The sequence below is a fragment of the Falco biarmicus genome, chromosome 18, assembly GCF_023638135.1.
Source record: "Falco biarmicus isolate bFalBia1 chromosome 18, bFalBia1.pri, whole genome shotgun sequence".
NCBI classification, from domain to species: domain Eukaryota; kingdom Metazoa; phylum Chordata; class Aves; order Falconiformes; family Falconidae; genus Falco; species Falco biarmicus.
Genome location: NC_079305.1, coordinates 1216783 through 1233120, shown reverse-complemented (window position 1 = coordinate 1233120; position 16338 = coordinate 1216783). Strand labels below are relative to the sequence as shown.

Here is a 16338-nt window from a genome sequence, read left to right as displayed (position 1 = left end):
CAGTGTTTTGGGGATGCCCCAGGGATGAGCTGAGATTTTTTTTTTTGGGGGGGGGGGGGGCGGTTAAGGCATCAAAGCGGCTTTTAAGGCACAGAAGGTCCCATTTCCCATGGAAATTCCCTTCAAAACAAAAACCGCAGGTTTCCCTGCTCACCCCGACGAGCCCCCCGACAAGTTACGGTGACGTGACAACCGCTGTGAAGAGGCCGCAGGTTACCCCAAAAAGGTGACAGTGTCCCGGGCAAGGGGGGGGACGGGTGGGTTTGGGGGGGGCTGGGGGAGCACTCACCTCCCGGCGAAGCCCCTCGCACCTCTCCATCTCGCTCCGGGGGGCGAAAGTTAGATTTGGGGGACCCCCCCCCGCCGCGGGGGAGCGGGGGGGAAGCGGCGGCTGGACTGGGCTGGCAGATGAGCCGGGTGCCCGGCGAGAGGGACATAACGCCGTCACCGTCCCCCCCGCCCTGGGGACACCGGTGACTTCTGTGGGGACAGAGATGAAGCCCAAGTGAAACACCCGGCTGACGCGAGTCCCCCCCGACTTTTTAATTCCCACGCCTTTTCCATCCCGAGGGCAGCCCCTCCCACCCCCCCATCCCCCAAAACTCCCACCAAAACGGGGTGCTACCGCCTCCCGAATCCCACCCCTTCTTTTTTCCAACCCCATTTTGCTTTTTATTTCTCTTTTTTTCCCCTTAAAAACACGCCGCTCGGCGCAACTTCACCCCGCCGCCGCACAACTTCAGCCGTACACCAGCAACTTTCCACCATCGCCACCGACACCCACCCACCCCCTACCACCCACCCCACCCCCCGTTTAGATATCAAGAGCGTTACCGGAAAAAAGGGGTACGGCACCCCCTTGGAAACGGGGGGGCCGGGGTGGGCTCGACCTGGAGCCAAGTGCATGCACGGCGGCGTGGGATGGGGGGGGGGGGGGGAAGGAAAAGTGGGGGTGAAACGCGGGTGCAAATTTTCCCCCCCCCCTCCACCCCAGGTGGGTGTTGCAGCGGAGCTGCACGTTGTTGCTGCTGCTGCTGCTGCTGCTGCTGCTGCTGCTTCTTCCTGCTGCTGCTCCTGCTCCTGCTGCTTCCTTTGTTCTGCAGGCGCCCGCTCGGGGGGACCCGCCGGCCGGCCGGGGGGCTCAAGGCCAGCGCCCTGCGACACCCCCCACCATGCTTTGCAGCGAGCAAGGGTGGGCGTGTGTGAGGGGGGGGCACCCAGATCCTCTGGGGTTATGTGGGGGGGGTGCACCCCGGTGGTGGTGGAGGGTTTGGGGGGGGAAGGGGGGGGGGGGGCTGTGAGCTGGGGAGGGGGGGTTGGGGGGGTGTTTATTGTAGGGTCGGTGGGATTGGGGGCGCACTGGGTTGTTACTGTGGGGGTGTCACTTGTGGGTCCCTACCAGGCTGTTATTGTAGGGTCCTCAGACGCAGGTCCGTGTCTGCCCCCCCCTCCCCCGCCCCCCCCCCCCCCCCCCGGCTCTGTTGTTACTGGAGGGTCGTTAGCGGGGTCCCTGCCCGTCCTGCTCTGTTACTGTGGGGCTGCTGGAGAAACCCCCCGGGGGTGGCAGCCCAGCTCCTGTGCCCGCCCCCTATCCCACAGCCCCCCCCAATCCCTGCCCCACAGCCCGGCCCAAATCCCCCCTCCCCACCACACAGCCCCCCAATCCCTGCCCCATAGCCCCCCAAATCCCCCCTCCCCACCCCACACCCCCAATCCCCTGCTCCACACCCCCCAAATCCCCCTGCCCACACAACAACCTCCCAATCCCTACCCCACAGCCCCCCCAAATTGCCCCTGCCCACCCCAAACCCCATCCCACACCCCCAATCCCTGCCCCACAGCACACACACCCCAAATCCCCCCTCCCCACCACCCACACACCTCTAATCCCTGCCCCACAGCACACCCCCCAAATCCCCCCCTCCCCACCCCAAGCCCCATCCTGCAGCCCCCAAAACCCTGCCCCGCAGCCCCCTCCCCCTCCAGAGCAGGTGCCCCTCACATGTGCTCAGCCCCCCCCCCCCACCCCCCAGCCTCCCTTAAAGGCAGAGGGTGGCCAGGCTGCCATCCCTGACCTGGAGGGACCACCCCCCCCCCCTCACGCCAAGGGGTCTCGCTAAAGAGCCAACCCCCCTCCCCAGCAAAAGCCACCCAGTCGGTGCCACATCCCCCTGGTCTCCCCCAAACCCAGCCCAGCCAGCCCAGCCCCGGGGCCACCCCCACTCCCTGGCCACAAACACCGCAAAACTGGGGGAAACCCCCCAGGACAGCACAGCACCCCCTAGACCCCCCCCAACCCCATGCCACCCCCCACCCAGGGTTCAGGATGCAGAAAAGCTCGATGTCAGTTTGTTTTAATTTAAGGGGGGGATAAAAATAAATTTATAAAATAATAAAATAGGGGGGGGGTGGTATAACTTAAACATGAGCAACAATGATTTTCCGTTGGAATTTAACCAGCTGAGGGGTTAAATCCACCTTACGGAGTATTCCTGGCTCCGGCATCTATAGAGGATCCCTATAGACGGGGAGGGGGGTCGCAGCGGCGACCTGGCCCCCCCAAGCCCACGGGGAGCACGCCATGCTGCCCCAAAGCTCATCACGTGCCTCTGCCTCCCATTATTTGCTTTAAAACCATCCCACATTGTCAGTGTCTTAAATACACCCCTCGCCGAGGGGGACAGTTGGGAGACCAGGATTTGTCCCTTGTCCTTATGTCAGGATTTTTGGCGGGGGGGCGATGCCCCTCTCCCGCCTCCGCTGCTCGGCGTGGGGTACCGGCGGGCAGGGATGCTGCTGCTGCTGCTCACAGAGGGTCGGGATGCGACGGGAAAGCTTCAGCTCGCAGTGCTGTCACGAAAGCCTCCACCTGCAGGGAGAAGTCAATTGAGTGCGGCACCGGGATGGCACCGGGATGGCCCAACTTTAAACCAACTTGGACCAAGGGTGTGGAAATTAACTTTTTTCCCCATGGGAAAATGAAGATGAGGGGGAAGCTGGGGAGGCAGCACCCTGCCCGCGCTGCTGGCACCCAGCGGGATGCTGCCAAGCTGTGCCGCCTTGGCTGTGCCCACCTGTGCCATGAGGACACCCTGCACGTCCGCCGTCGTGCTCGAAGTCCTTGTCCACATCCAGCACCAGGACAGGTGCGTGCTTCACACCGGCAAAGTGGACCCTGAAGAAAGGAGGGAGAGAAGGGTTAAATACACCCCACCCACCCCCCAAATCAGGGGGGGTCACCCCAAAACCACCACTGGTCCGGGTGCCAGGAGCACGGCGGGGGGTGGGTTTAGACTCACTCCGTGGTCTTATCCACCAGCCAGTGCTCGTGCTGGGCATGAGAGCTGCTGCAGGTATCCCAGCTGGATGCCCCCCTCCTCGCTCCCGCGCCCTCCGCCGCAGCCGCTCCAGGCACGTCTGGGAGGCAGGAGGTTAACGGGAGAGCCAGGGGTAACGGGATGTGGGAGAGGGGGGTAATGGGAGAGATGAGGGGTTAACGGGATGCAGGGAGAGATAGGTTGAAGGGATGCAGGGAGATTGATGGGATGCAGGGAGACGGGAGGTTAATGGGAGAGATGGGAGGTTATAGGGATGCGGGGAGACAAGAGGTTAATGGGAGAGACGGGAGGTTAACGGTTAACGGGATGCAGAAAGATGGGAGATTAATGGGAGAGAAGGGAGGTTAACGGGATGCAGGAGATGGGAAGGTTAACGGAGAGACAGGAGGTTAACCGGAGACGGGAGTTTAACGGGATGGAGGTGTCCAGCAAAGCATCGCCCGGGGAGCAGCCGGGCATCGAGCATCCCTGGAAGATGCTGCAGCCCTCCCCCCGCAACATCCACTCCAGAATCCACAGCAAAACTCCCGCTGGCATTCCCACAGGAACACAGCAGGCCCCGCTCCTCAGGGGCAGCGGCTTACGGTTAAACCCCAACATTCTGGCAATTCCAGGTGCTCGCTGGGCTCCGAGCGCCGGCCGCATCCCCCTCCGGCTGCGCTCGGGGGTCTCGCCCGCACCCACCTGTGGCGTTGCCCGCAGGTAGAGGAAGCCGTGGAGGGCGGCGTGGGACGTCAGGTGCCGCAGCAGGAATCCGTGCCACTCCTGGTAAATGGCCCCACTCCAGCGCCTGCAGGTGCCCGGCCTCAAAGAGGTTCTTGGCGAAGACGTACCTGGCCAGGGACAGAGGTGGGACAGGGCAGCCGGCACTGCCAAGCCCCCCGCCCCCCCCCCCAGGTGACTTCATGGCTGGTTTTTTCCACCGACCAGGTACCACAGGCATTGCAATTAAGTCAGAAATCTTGAATTTGGGGCTCAGCGACGCTGGGGGCCGGGCAGCTGCCACTGCCACCACTGAAAGGACTCCAAGCCACTGCCTGACACAGTGGGGGATGGGGCAGCCACCAGCCAAAATTATTTGGGGGATAACAAAGGTCCAAATTGTCCAACAAGCTCATTTCTGTAATTAAGCATCACTCCGGGCTTCACTGGGGGGGGTGGCTCTGCTTGCCCCAGGTGCCATGACACGGGTGGTGTGGATGCTCGTTATCCCATTTAATCCCTTTATCCCACATCTTTCCTATTGGAACGTGGGGGGTCCCGGGTACCTGTCGCTGTAGATGGAGCGCTCAAAGACCTGCACAGGGTGGGGGGGTCCCAGGGGGGTGCTCGGCTGGTGGCTCCAGCATCGCCTTCAGCCGGCTGAGGCAGGAGAAGGTCTGGAAGGTGTAGGACCAGCGGGCTGGGTCCTGGTACATCATCTGGAGAAGGTTGGTGGAGCCCACGAGCGCCTACGAAAGAAGAGCTGGGGGGGTTGAGGCTGTCCCCCCTTACCGCCGCAGTGCCGGACGGACGATGCCGCGACGCAGCTGGTACCCGCCGTTACCTCCGCCGTGCCGCCGGCTGGCACCTTGCGCCACTGTGCCACGGGCTCGGTCACCAAGTGCCACTGGGGGAAGGTGGCAGCCAGCAGCCGCAGGAACGTCGATTTCCCCACGGCTACGGGGAGCAGCGCAGGGGTGAGCCCGTGTGCCCCCCACCCCCCACCGCAGCTTTCTGGGGTGACCCCCTATCCCATAACGCACCTTTCTGGGGTGTCCCCCCACCCCATAACGCAGCTTTCTGGGGTGAGCCCCCCACCCCCCACGGCAGCTTTCTGGCGTGCCCCCCCCCCCCCCATCGCAGCTTTCTGGGGTGCCCCCCCACCCCCAGCCAGGCAGCAATACTATTTAACTACAGAAATTAAGTCAGACCCCCCCTCAGCACCCAAAATCCCCACCTCCATCACCCACCAAATCCTCCTGCCCCCCCAAGCAGCTCCCCGCATCCCAAATTGTGTGTCCCCGTCCGTCCCCCCGTGTCGCCCCGCCCCCCCGGTACCGATGTTCCCCTCCAGGGCCAGGCGCAGGGTGGCCCCGCACCGCCCCATCCCGCCAACGCTTCCGCCTTCCCGCGTCATATGCTAATGAAATGGTAATGAGCGGCGCGCGCTGCCAAAGCCCCGTGACGTCAGCACGCGGGAAGCGCCGGGGAGGGGGGAGGAGCGGAAGCGGCAGCGGGAAGCACGCGCGGTGCGGGGTGGGTGGGTGGGATGTTAATTTATGCAAATGTGACCCCGCCCACCGCATGTCCTGGCAGCGCTGGCGGGGGTGGGGGGGGGGAAGGGCGGGGCAGCAGCGTGGGGTGCGGGATCACCGGGGGATCAGGGGCACCGACGTGGGGTCAAGGGCGTTCACATGGGGTCAAGGGCATCGACGTGACACTGCGGACACCAGCGTGGGGTCAAGGGCATCAGCATGGGGTGGGGGACGCCAGCACGGGGCTGGGGGCACCACCGTGGGGTAACGTGGGGGGGGGGACGCCAGCACGGGGCTGGGTCACCACCGTGGGGTGGGGGGGCATCAACATGGGGGGGGGCCACCAGCACAGGGCTGGGGTCACCACCGTGGGGTAACACGGGGGGGGGCACCAGCATGGGGCTGGGGGCACCACCGTGGGGTAACGTGGGGGGGGGGGACGCCAGCACAAGGCTGGGGTCACCACCATGGGGTAACGTGGGGTGGGGGGCGCCAGCACGGGGCTGGGGTCACCACTGTGGGGTAACATGGGGGGGGGCACCAGCATGGGGCTGGGGGCACCACCGTGGGGTAACGTGGGGTGGGGGCCTCCAGCACAAGGCTGGGGTCACCACCATGGGGTAACGTGGGGTGGGGGGCGCCAGCACGGGGCTGGGGTCACCACTGTGGGGTAACATGGGGGGGGGCACCAGCATGGGGCTGGGGGCACCACCGTGGGGTAACGTGGGGTGGGGGCCTCCAGCACAAGGCTGGGGTCACCACCATGGGGTAACGTGGGGTGGGGGGGCACCAGCATGGGGCTGGGGGCACCAGCGTGGCGTAACGGGGGGGGCACCAGCACGGGGCTGGGGGCACCAGCGTGGCGTAACGTGGGGTGGGGGACACCAGCACGGGGCTGGGGTCACCAACATGGGGTCAAGGGCATCAACGTGACGCTGGGGGCACCAGCATGGGGTCAAAGGCATCAACATGGGGTTGGGTGGGGTCAAGGGCATCAACATGGGGTTGGGAGGCACCAACACAGGGCTGGGGGCACCAACGTGGGGTCAAGGGCATCGACATGACACAGGGGCACCAGCCCAGGGTCAAGGGCATTAACATGGGGTTGGGGGGCACCAGCATGGAGTCAAAGGCATCACCATCGGGTTGGGGGACACCAACACAGGGCTGGGGTCACCAACATGGGGTCAAGGGCATTGACACGGGGTTGGAGGCATCGATAGAAGGTTAGGGGGGGGGACCAAGACGAGGTCAAGGGCATCAACACATGGTTAGAAGCGTGACCATGGGGTTGGGGGGCACCAATGTGAGGTCAGGCGCATAGACATGGGGTTGGGGGCATCAACACAGGGTTGAGGGCATCAATGTGACATTGGGGGCATGAACATGGGGTCAGGGGCACAAATATGAGGTCAAGGGCATCAACATGGGGTTGGGGCCACAACATCACGTTGAGGGCACCAACATGAGGTCAACGGCATTGACACAGGGTTGGGGGCCACAACATGAGGTCAAAGGGCATCAACATGGGGTTAGAGGCCACAACATAAGGTCAAGGGCAACAACACAGGGTTGGGGGCCACAATGTGAGGTCAAAGGGCATCGACATGGGGTTGGGGACATCAACATGGGTCAAGGATATCAACACAGGGTTGGGGGCCACAACATGGGTCAAGGACATCAACACAGGGTTGGGGGCCACAGTGTGAGGTCAAAGGGCATCGACACAGGGTTGGGGGCATCAACATGGGGTCAAGGGCAACACCACAGGGTTGGGGGCCACAACGTGAGGTCAAAGGGCATCGACATGGAGTTGGGGGCATAGACATGGGGTCAAGGGCAAGAACACAGGGTTGGGGGCCACAGTGTGAGGTCAAAGGGCATCGACATGGGGTTGGGGGCACCAACATCACATTGGGGGCACCAACATGAGGTTAAGGGCATTGACACAGGTTTGGGGGCCACAACATGGGGTCAAAGGGCATCGACATGGGGTTGGAGGCCACAACATAAGGTCAAGGGCAACAACACAGGGTTGGGGGCCACAGTGTGAGGTCAAAGGGCATTGACATGGGGTGGGGGCCACAACATGGGTCAAGGACATCAACACAGGGTTGGGGGCCACAGTGTGAGGTCAAAGGGCATCGACACAGGGTTGGGGGCATCAACATGGGGTCAAGGGCAACACCACAGGGTTGGGGGCCACAACGTGAGGTCAAAGGGCATCGACATGGGGTTGGGGGCATCAACATGGGTCAAGGACATCAACACAGGGTTGGGGGCCACAACATGGGTCAAGGACATCAACACAGGGTTGGGGGCCACAGTGTGAGGTCAAAGGGCATCGACACAGGGTTGGGGGCATCAACATGGGGTCAAGGGCAACACCACAGGGTTGGGGGCCACAGTGTGAGGTCAAAGGGCATTGACATGGGGTTGGGGGCCACAACATGGGGTCAAGGGCAACAACACAGGGTTGGGGGCCACAGTGTGAGGTCAAAGGGCATTGACATGGGGTGGGGGCCACAACATGGGTCAAGGACATCAACACAGGGTTGGGGGCCACAGTGTGAGGTCAAAGGGCATCGACACAGGGTTGGGGGCATCAACATGGGGTCAAGGGCAACACCACAGGGTTGGGGGCCACAACGTGAGGTCAAAGGGCATCGACATGGGGTTGGGGGCATCAACATGGGTCAAGGGCAACAACACAGGGTTGGGGGCCACAACGTGAGGTCAAAGGACATCGACATGGAGTTGGGGGCATAGACATGGGGTCAAGGGCAAGAACACAGGGTTGGGGGCCACAGTGTGAGGTCAAAGGGCATCGACATGGGGTTGGGGGCACCAACATCACATTGGGGGCACCAACATGAGGTTAAGGGCATTGACACAGGTTTGGGGGCCACAACATGGGGTCAAAGGGCATCGACATGGGGTTGGAGGCCACAACATAAGGTCGAGGGCAACAACACAGGGTTGGGGGCCACAGTGTGAGGTCAAAGGGCATCGACATGGGGTTGGGGGCATCAACATGGGTCAAGGACATCAACACAGGGTTGGGGGCCACAACATGGGTCAAGGACATCAACACAGGGTTGGGGGCCACAGTGTGAGGTCAAAGGGCATCGACACAGGGTTGGGGGCATCAACATGGGGTCAAGGGCAACACCACAGGGTTGGGGGCCACAACGTGAGGTCAAAGGGCATCGACATGGGGTTGGGGGCACCAACATCACATTGGGGGCACCAACATGAGGTTAAGGGCATTGACACAGGTTTGGGGGCCACAACATGGGGTCAAAGGGCATCGACATGGGGTTGGAGGCCACAACATAAGGTCAAGGGCAACAACACAGGGTTGGGGGCCACAGTGTGAGGTCAAAGGGCATTGACATGGGGTGGGGGCCACAACATGGGTCAAGGACATCAACACAGGGTTGGGGGCCACAGTGTGAGGTCAAAGGGCATCGACACAGGGTTGGGGGCATCAACATGGGGTCAAGGGCAACACCACAGGGTTGGGGGCCACAACGTGAGGTCAAAGGGCATCGACATGGGGTGGGGGCCACAACATGGGGTCAAATGGCATCAACATGGTGTTGGGGGCATCAAGGCAGAATCGAGGGCATCAGCATGATGACAGGGGCACCAACATGAGGTTGGGGCTTCCCCACCCCTCCCCCCATTACCCTCATCCCCCTCCCCCTGCCCCTCCCCCCCCAACCCCCCAGAATCTCCCAGAAAAGGGGCCGAGCCTGGAGAAAAGGCTTTAATGCGCAGTGGGTGGCAGGGAGGAGCAGCGGGGACCGAGGAGGAGCGCAGCACCCGGGCCGGGGTGGGGGGGGCCGCCGTGGGGCGGGGAGGGGGCTTAGAAGCATTTTCGGTGGACGATGGAGGGTCCGGCCTCGTCGTACTCGGGTTTGCTGATCCACATCTGCTGGAAGGTGGAGAGGGACGCCAGGATGGAGCCGCCGATCCACACCGAGTACTTGCGCTCCGGCGGGGCGATGATCTGCCGAGACACCGGCCGTTAGGATGCACCCCTTGATCCACCACCCCAAATCTCCACCAGGAGAGGATTTTGGGGTGTTGGTGGCCATGGTTTGCCCCCCAGACACCCCCACCCCAAAACCTACTTTGATCTTCATGGTGCTGGGAGCCAGCGCCGTGATTTCCTTCTGCATGCGGTCAGCGATGCCGGGGTACATGGTGGTGCCACCGGACAACACGTTGTTGGCGTACAGGTCCTTGCGAATGTCGATGTCACACTTCATGATGGAGTTGTAGGTCGTCTCATGGATGCCAGCTGATTCCATGCCTGGGGTGGGAGGGGGCTGTTAGCACCCTGACCCCCACCCATGTCTCCTCAGGGCTTCCCAAAAGAGCCGAAGAGCCATGGTGTCACCCATGGGTTGCTCCCCACGTTTGGGGTGCGAAGGGCTTGGGAGAGCCCTGAGACACCTCAGCGAGGCACCCATGGGAGCTGGTTGTCCGCTGGTGGGGATGGGGGGCAACCACCGAGGGGGCAGCCAGGGCAATTTGGGGTGGGCTCACCGATGAAGGAAGGTTGGAAGAGGGTCTCGGGGCAGCGGAACCGCTCGTTCCCGATGGTGATGACCTGCCCGTCGGGGAGCTCGTAGCTCTTCTCCAGCGAGGAGGAGGAGGCAGCTGTGGCCATCTCGTTCTCGAAGTCGAGGGCCACGTAGCAGAGCTTCTCCTTGATATCGCGCACGATTTCCCGCTCGGCTGCGGAAGACGATGGCAAACGGGCTTAAGCCGGTGCCACGGCGGCACCACGGGGTCGCCCATCACCCCGTACCCCCCTCCTGGCCCCGTACCGGTGGTGACGAAGGAGTAGCCCCTCTCGGTGAGGATCTTCATGAGGTAGTCAGTGAGGTCGCGGCCGGCCAAGTCAAGACGCATGATGGCGTGGGGCAGAGCGTAGCCCTCGTAGATGGGCACGTTGTGGGTGACACCGTCCCCGGAGTCGAGGACAATGCCTGGGAAGCGGGAAGAAGGTGAGGGAGGGGCCTTGGTCCCTTCCCCATCACCTGTGGTCACCGGGATGCTGCGTGTCCTACTACTCACCTGTGGTGCGACCAGAGGCGTAGAGGGAGAGGACGGCTTGGATGGCGACGTACATGGCGGGGACGTTGAAGGTTTCAAACATGATCTGGGATGGTGAAGGAGCCAGCGGGTTAGGGGGGGACCACAGAGGTCCCCAGCACATCCCACCCTGACCCACGGGGGCTGTGCCTTCCCGCAGAGACAGGGTCAACAGATTGCATGGAAAAATACGCGGGTTGTTGCATTGCACGGAAAAACACACGGATTGTTGCATTGCACTGAAAAATATGCGGGTTGTTGCATTGCACGGAAAAACACACGGATTGTTGCATTGCACTGAAAAATATGCGGATTGTTGCATTGCACGGAAAAACACACAAATCGTTGCTCTGCATGGAAAAACACACGGATTGTTGCATTGCATGGAAAAAACATGCAGATCGTTGCATTGCATGGAAAAACACATGGATTGTTGCATTGCATGGAAAAACATGCAGATTGTTGCATTGCATGGAAAAACACGCGGATTGTTGCATTGCATGGAAAAACACGCGGATCGTTGCATTGCATGGAAAAACACGCGGATTGTTGCATTGCATGGAAAAACACGCGGATCGTTGCATTGCATGGAAAAACATGCGGATTGTTGCATTGCATGGAAAAACACGCGGATCGTTGCATTGCATGGAAAAACACGCGGATCGTTGCATTGCATGGAAAAACATGCGGATTGTTGCATTGCATGGAAAAACACGCGGATCGTTGCATTGCATGGAAAAACATGCGGATTGTTGCATTGCATGGAAAAACACGCGGATCGTTGCATTGCATGGAAAAACATGCGGATTGTTGCATTGCATGGAAAAATAAGTGGATTGTTGCATTGCACGGGCGCGTGGGTCAGCACATGGCGCAGAACAACACGCAGGTGGCTGCGTTGCACTGAGGAGCACGTGGGTCAGCGCATCACATGGAAACATGAGTCATGGCATTGCACAGGGCGTCACACACGTCAGCGCGTTGCACGGCACAGCCCGCGGGTCCACGTGAGCCGGCGAGCCCACCGCTAGGAGCTCAACCACCGCCCGCTCCTCCATCCCGCGCCAGCCCCTGGTGACAGCCAGCTCCATCCAGCTAAACCCCCAACGCCCCCAGACCCCTGCGGTTTCGGAGGGTCCGTCCCCACCACCAGGTGTCCCACGGCGCCTTACCTGGGTCATCTTCTCCCGGTTGGCCTTGGGGTTGAGGGGCGCCTCGGTGAGCAGCGTGGGGTGCTCCTCGGGGGCCACGCGCAGCTCGTTGTAGAAGGAGTGGTGCCAGATCTAAGGCGGGCGATGGAGAATTGGGGTCTTACCCCAAACTGGGGCCAGCACCCACTCCCCATCCCGGCCCTGGGGGTCTCACCTTCTCCATGTCATCCCAGTTGGTGATGATGCCGTGCTCGATGGGGTACTTGAGCGTGAGGATGCCCCTCTTGCTCTGCGCCTCGTCGCCCACGTAGCTGTCTTTCTGCCCCATGCCTACCATGACACCCTAACGCCGCGAGAGGCAGCCTCATTAGCCTCATTTTGCTAATTAACGCAGGGCATAATTAACAGGGGGTGGCTGGGGGCTGCCTCTGGGTACCCACCTGGTGCCGGGGCCGCCCCACGATGGAGGGGAAGACGGCGCGGGGGGCATCGTCACCGGCAAAGCCGGCTTTGCAGAGGCCGGAGCCGTTGTCGCAGACCAGGGCGGTGGTCTCCTCCTCGCACATGGTGGGGCCGGTGGCTGGTGGTCAGGGGGACCTGGGGGAAAAGCTGGGGCGAGGGGGGAAAAGCAGCGTTAAAGGGAGGGTGAGGAGGGGGTGACGCCGTGCCACCATGTCCAGCTTTGGGTGTCGGAAGGGTTTGGAGTCCTTGGGGATGCACAGCCCCGCAAAATCCTTGGGGGGGGGGGGGGTGGCTGCCAGCTGGGACCCCGGCGTGGTGGTGCTGGGAGCGGGTGATGCTCATCCCCCACAGATGCTGCTCCGTGCGATGCTGCTGCTCCATCCGTCGCCAGCCGGTGCCCGAACGGGAGCCAAAGCCTGGTGCCCGTGCTCAGCTCCGGCGTTGCCAGGCCGGTGCTCCCGAGCGGGCGGGGGGAGGGCAGGCGATGGCCTCTCGTCCAGTTCGGTCTCAGCAGCTCCTTGCTGCTCTGCCCTCGCATCCTTTCCCAAAAACGGGGCAAAAACTCACCCTTCCCAGAGGGTGCCACTCTCCACCAGCAGATGCGCTCCTGAATCCAGAGGGAAGCAGGCAAAAACCTCGCAGGAGCCCAAAAAGAAAAGAAAAAAACCCCAAAATCTTGGGGATTTCTGGAAGAGCACGACCCGCTTTGGCCGCAGCCCAGCTCTCGTTGCCTCCGTGGAAGCCCCTGGCTGGGGGGATGCGCTGGGGTGGCCACTGCACCCCGTCTGCGCAAACCCAGTCGGGGCCACCCCATAAATGCTGGGGCACCCTGAACCCCCCCGGGGTGGTTTTTTTTGTTCTTCCCGCTGTCCTGCAAGCCAGAGGGGAGGCAGGGCTGGGCAGTACTCACCGCAGAGGCGAGAGCTCCTTTCCTCTGGGACCGAGTCCCAGGGCGCCTTTGGTATAAATACCAGGAGCCCGTGAAACCTCAGAGGCGGATCCTCTCTAAACAAAGACCCTAAATAGGCTAAGTGATGGTGTGTTAGCCATATGGCCATATAAGGTGTTTTATTTCATTAAATTGACCTTGGACCGATGGTAGGACCCAGCACGGTTAATTATTGTAAGAAAAATGTATGTGGGGATGCTTGGGAGGCAAGAGCCAATTTGGGAGTCTGTTCCTTTTATGCTCCGCTCCGATAAACAAGTGAGACACAAATCCTTATAAGCGACACTCTCGGCAAAAAGGGGGTGGAAGCAGCTCCGGTTCCCGGGGAGAGCGTGGAGAAACCCCACCCGAGCGGTGGTGGGGGTCAGGGCTCTGCTGGGGGGGACACCCCGCGGCCCGGACGGGAGTTTGACATCTCCGAGATGCTGGAAACGCACCAAGTTGGCGCATCGCTCCCTCCCAGCCTCAGCTCCCCCGTATCCCCGGCATTCGGCACCTTTGGGGTCTCTCTCCCAGGGGGGTTTCTCTCTCTGCCCCCCATGTTGGGCTTTCGGTCCCCCAAAGCCCCTCACCTCCCAGATGCTCGGCTGGAGCAGGATGCCTGAATCCCAGCCCTGCATCATGGGGGCACCCAGCTCCTCACCCCCTCCCCCAGGGGGTGTTGGAGGCTGGATGAGCCCAGACCCCCCCCAGGCACAACAGGGGTGCTGTCCCTGCCCCTCATGCCTGATCGTGGCATGGGGGGGGGGCAGAGCCACCCCCAGCCCTGTACAAAGCCAGTGGAGCCCGAGGGGCCCGTGGCCCTCGCAGGGGCCAACCAGCAGCTGCAACCCCCCAGCTGCCTTCTTAAGGGCAACGGTCCCACGTTGGGGACCCCCCACAAGGAGCTGGGGCAGGGGAGATGACCCAGAGCCACCCCCCGGGGCTACAGGGGCTCGGGCTGCAGATGGGGAAACTGAGGCGCAGGGTGCCCGGGCTGCCTCCTGCTTTGCTCTACCGGGTGCCAAGCCGGGCTCCGGGCAGGGGCACCACGGCACCGGTGCAGCACCAAGGACCGGGGGCTGCAGGGTCCCACCACCACCGGAATGGACTCGCGTCCTGGTGTCCCCCCATGGCCCCGGAGGGATGGAGCAGACCCTGGGCTGTCACCCCACAGGGCAGGACAGCGACCTGGTGCCTCCCCAGCCTGCTAGCAGCTCCACCAACATCCCCCCTGGGTGGCTCTGTCCCATTTGTCCCCTTTTTTCCGGGAAAACCCGGATTTGTCCCCCGCCTGTGCACTTGCCGGTGTGCCCACCGCACAGCCCTGGGGACCAGCCGCTGCCTTCCCATCCCAACCCTGTTCCCTTGGTCCGATGCCAAACATGAGGTCACCGAGGCAAAAGGTTGCCATATATGACATGATGCAAAAAAAAAAAAAAAAAAAAAAAAAAATTAACCCCAAACCCAGCGGAGAGTTGAGGGGGGAAAAAAATAAATATATCTGAGGTTGAATGTGCCGGGAGAGTCCTGGGGGGAGGGAGCGGAGCTGGTGGCAGGACCCCATCCCACCCTGAGGTGGTGGGGACCGTGCCAAAGCCACCCAGAGCAACCCACGGGGCATCCCCCTGCGACCTCACTGCAGCACCAGCTCAGGGGGCTCCTCCATCCTCGGCCCAGCCCGAGGCACCGGGTACCCAACGCGGCCCTCGGCACCTCGGCACGGCCAGTTGGAGCTGGGCCGGCGCGGCAGCAGCCGTGCAGCCTAAAAAGGCAACGTTTGGCCACCACAGCCAATCCAGCCGGCGGCCGTGCCGGGGCTGGGCGCTGGGGAGGGTGCCCGGCGGCCCTGGGATGCTCGAGGAACGCCAAGCATCCCCGAGGCTGGCGCTGGGATGAAGGCAGGATGAGGAGGGGGCCAAGTCCCGGTTTGCCAGGGGATTTCAGAATTCCCGGCCCTCCGCACCTCCCTACAAGGGTAACGTTCGCGCTTTAAACCTCTTGGGCTGCCGCAGAGGATGGACAACCCGGCAGCGAGAGCCGGGGCAGGGATTTGGGTCAGGTCCCAAGTCCGAGGCAGAGATAAGCATCACCCCCTGCCTGCAGGAAACCCCCGAACACACAACCCCTGTCACTGCAGAAAATAAAAACTATTTCTGTTGGGGTTTAGCGCCTACCAAATTCAACCCCCCATGCTGAGCAACTTTACGATGTAACAGTCACATCTGGGGCAGCTGGATAGAGGGGAGGGTGAGCGGGACGCAGGCGGCAGTGCCAGGCTATCAGCATTCATCCTGCCACGCAAAAGTGATGACTCAGTGACTTTAAGTGAAAAAATGCGATTAAAAAGCCGCCAGCTCAGAGAGCGCGAGGCAGCAGCTGGCCGCTGACGTGAGAAACGCAGCCCTCGCAGCCGGCTGCGCTGTGAGTATTTCAAAAATTCTCCACGAGGGTTTTATCGGTCACTGGGACAAACTTACACACAAAGTTGTGATTTGCCACCAGCTCCTCGCCCTGGCTGGTGCTCTCTGCTCGATGCTGGGGTCAGCTCAGCCCTGAGACCTTCAGGGATGGGGAGTGGAGATAAATATTCGCCGTCCGTTTGAAGGAATTGCCGCTTTGCAAGACGGGCTTGCCCGGCTCTCGTCCCTGCAGTGTGGGGGGGGGGCCGTCAGGGTGAAGAGCAGATGGCTCCATCCTGCACGGGGCTGTGGGATGAGCATCCCTACCCCCAGGCTGCAAAACCCACCCTGGAGCACGGTTTAAATAAATCAGGTCTGAAAATTAGTTTCTACAGCTGCCCCTGAAGTCCACTTGCTTCCTTCCCACTGCCGGGGGCGGGGGGTGGGGCGGGGGTAGCTGGGTTCCAAAACTGAGCGCAAAAACGATGGTGGCAGCAGTTTGTCACGCAGGAGGCAGGGCGGTAGCCGTCACAAATAAACACAACCCCTACATAAACAGATTCCTTCCCTGCTCTCAACCTCACCAGAGCCCTCCAACCCCCTGATCTAGCTTGAAAAAAAAAAAAAAAAACCCCAAGCAGCAAAAGAAACCCAGCCAAGATCACGCAACCATCTGCCTTAAACTGTACACCACAGATTTTTGTACATCCA

The 16338-nt window shown here is 61.8% G+C and overlaps 2 protein-coding genes across 2 annotated transcripts; both read right to left on the bottom strand.

Annotated features, from left to right (window-relative positions):
* Positions 1-2338: 2338 nt before the first annotated feature.
* On the bottom strand, positions 2339-5445 carry DGUOK (deoxyguanosine kinase). Its single transcript, XM_056321735.1, is given in 11 exon segments — positions 2339-2869; positions 3075-3175; positions 3300-3340; positions 3342-3380; positions 3382-3417; positions 4023-4115; positions 4117-4171; positions 4607-4674; positions 4676-4789; positions 4885-4997; positions 5379-5445. Coding segments are annotated over 11 exon segments (741 nt in total). The 5' UTR covers positions 5428-5445; the 3' UTR covers positions 2339-2837.
* Positions 5446-9313: 3868 nt separating this feature from the next.
* On the bottom strand, positions 9314-13278 carry ACTG2 (actin gamma 2, smooth muscle). The gene is made up of 9 exons (XM_056362976.1): positions 13208-13278; positions 12276-12444; positions 12050-12178; positions 11857-11967; positions 10667-10751; positions 10417-10578; positions 10133-10324; positions 9715-9896; positions 9314-9590 (listed from the first exon to the last, which is right to left on the bottom strand). Exons 2-9 carry the CDS (start codon positions 12399-12401, stop codon positions 9447-9449), a joined length of 1131 nt encoding a protein of 376 aa, XP_056218951.1. The 5' UTR covers positions 12402-12444; positions 13208-13278; the 3' UTR covers positions 9314-9446.
* Positions 13279-16338: the final 3060 nt, after the last annotated feature.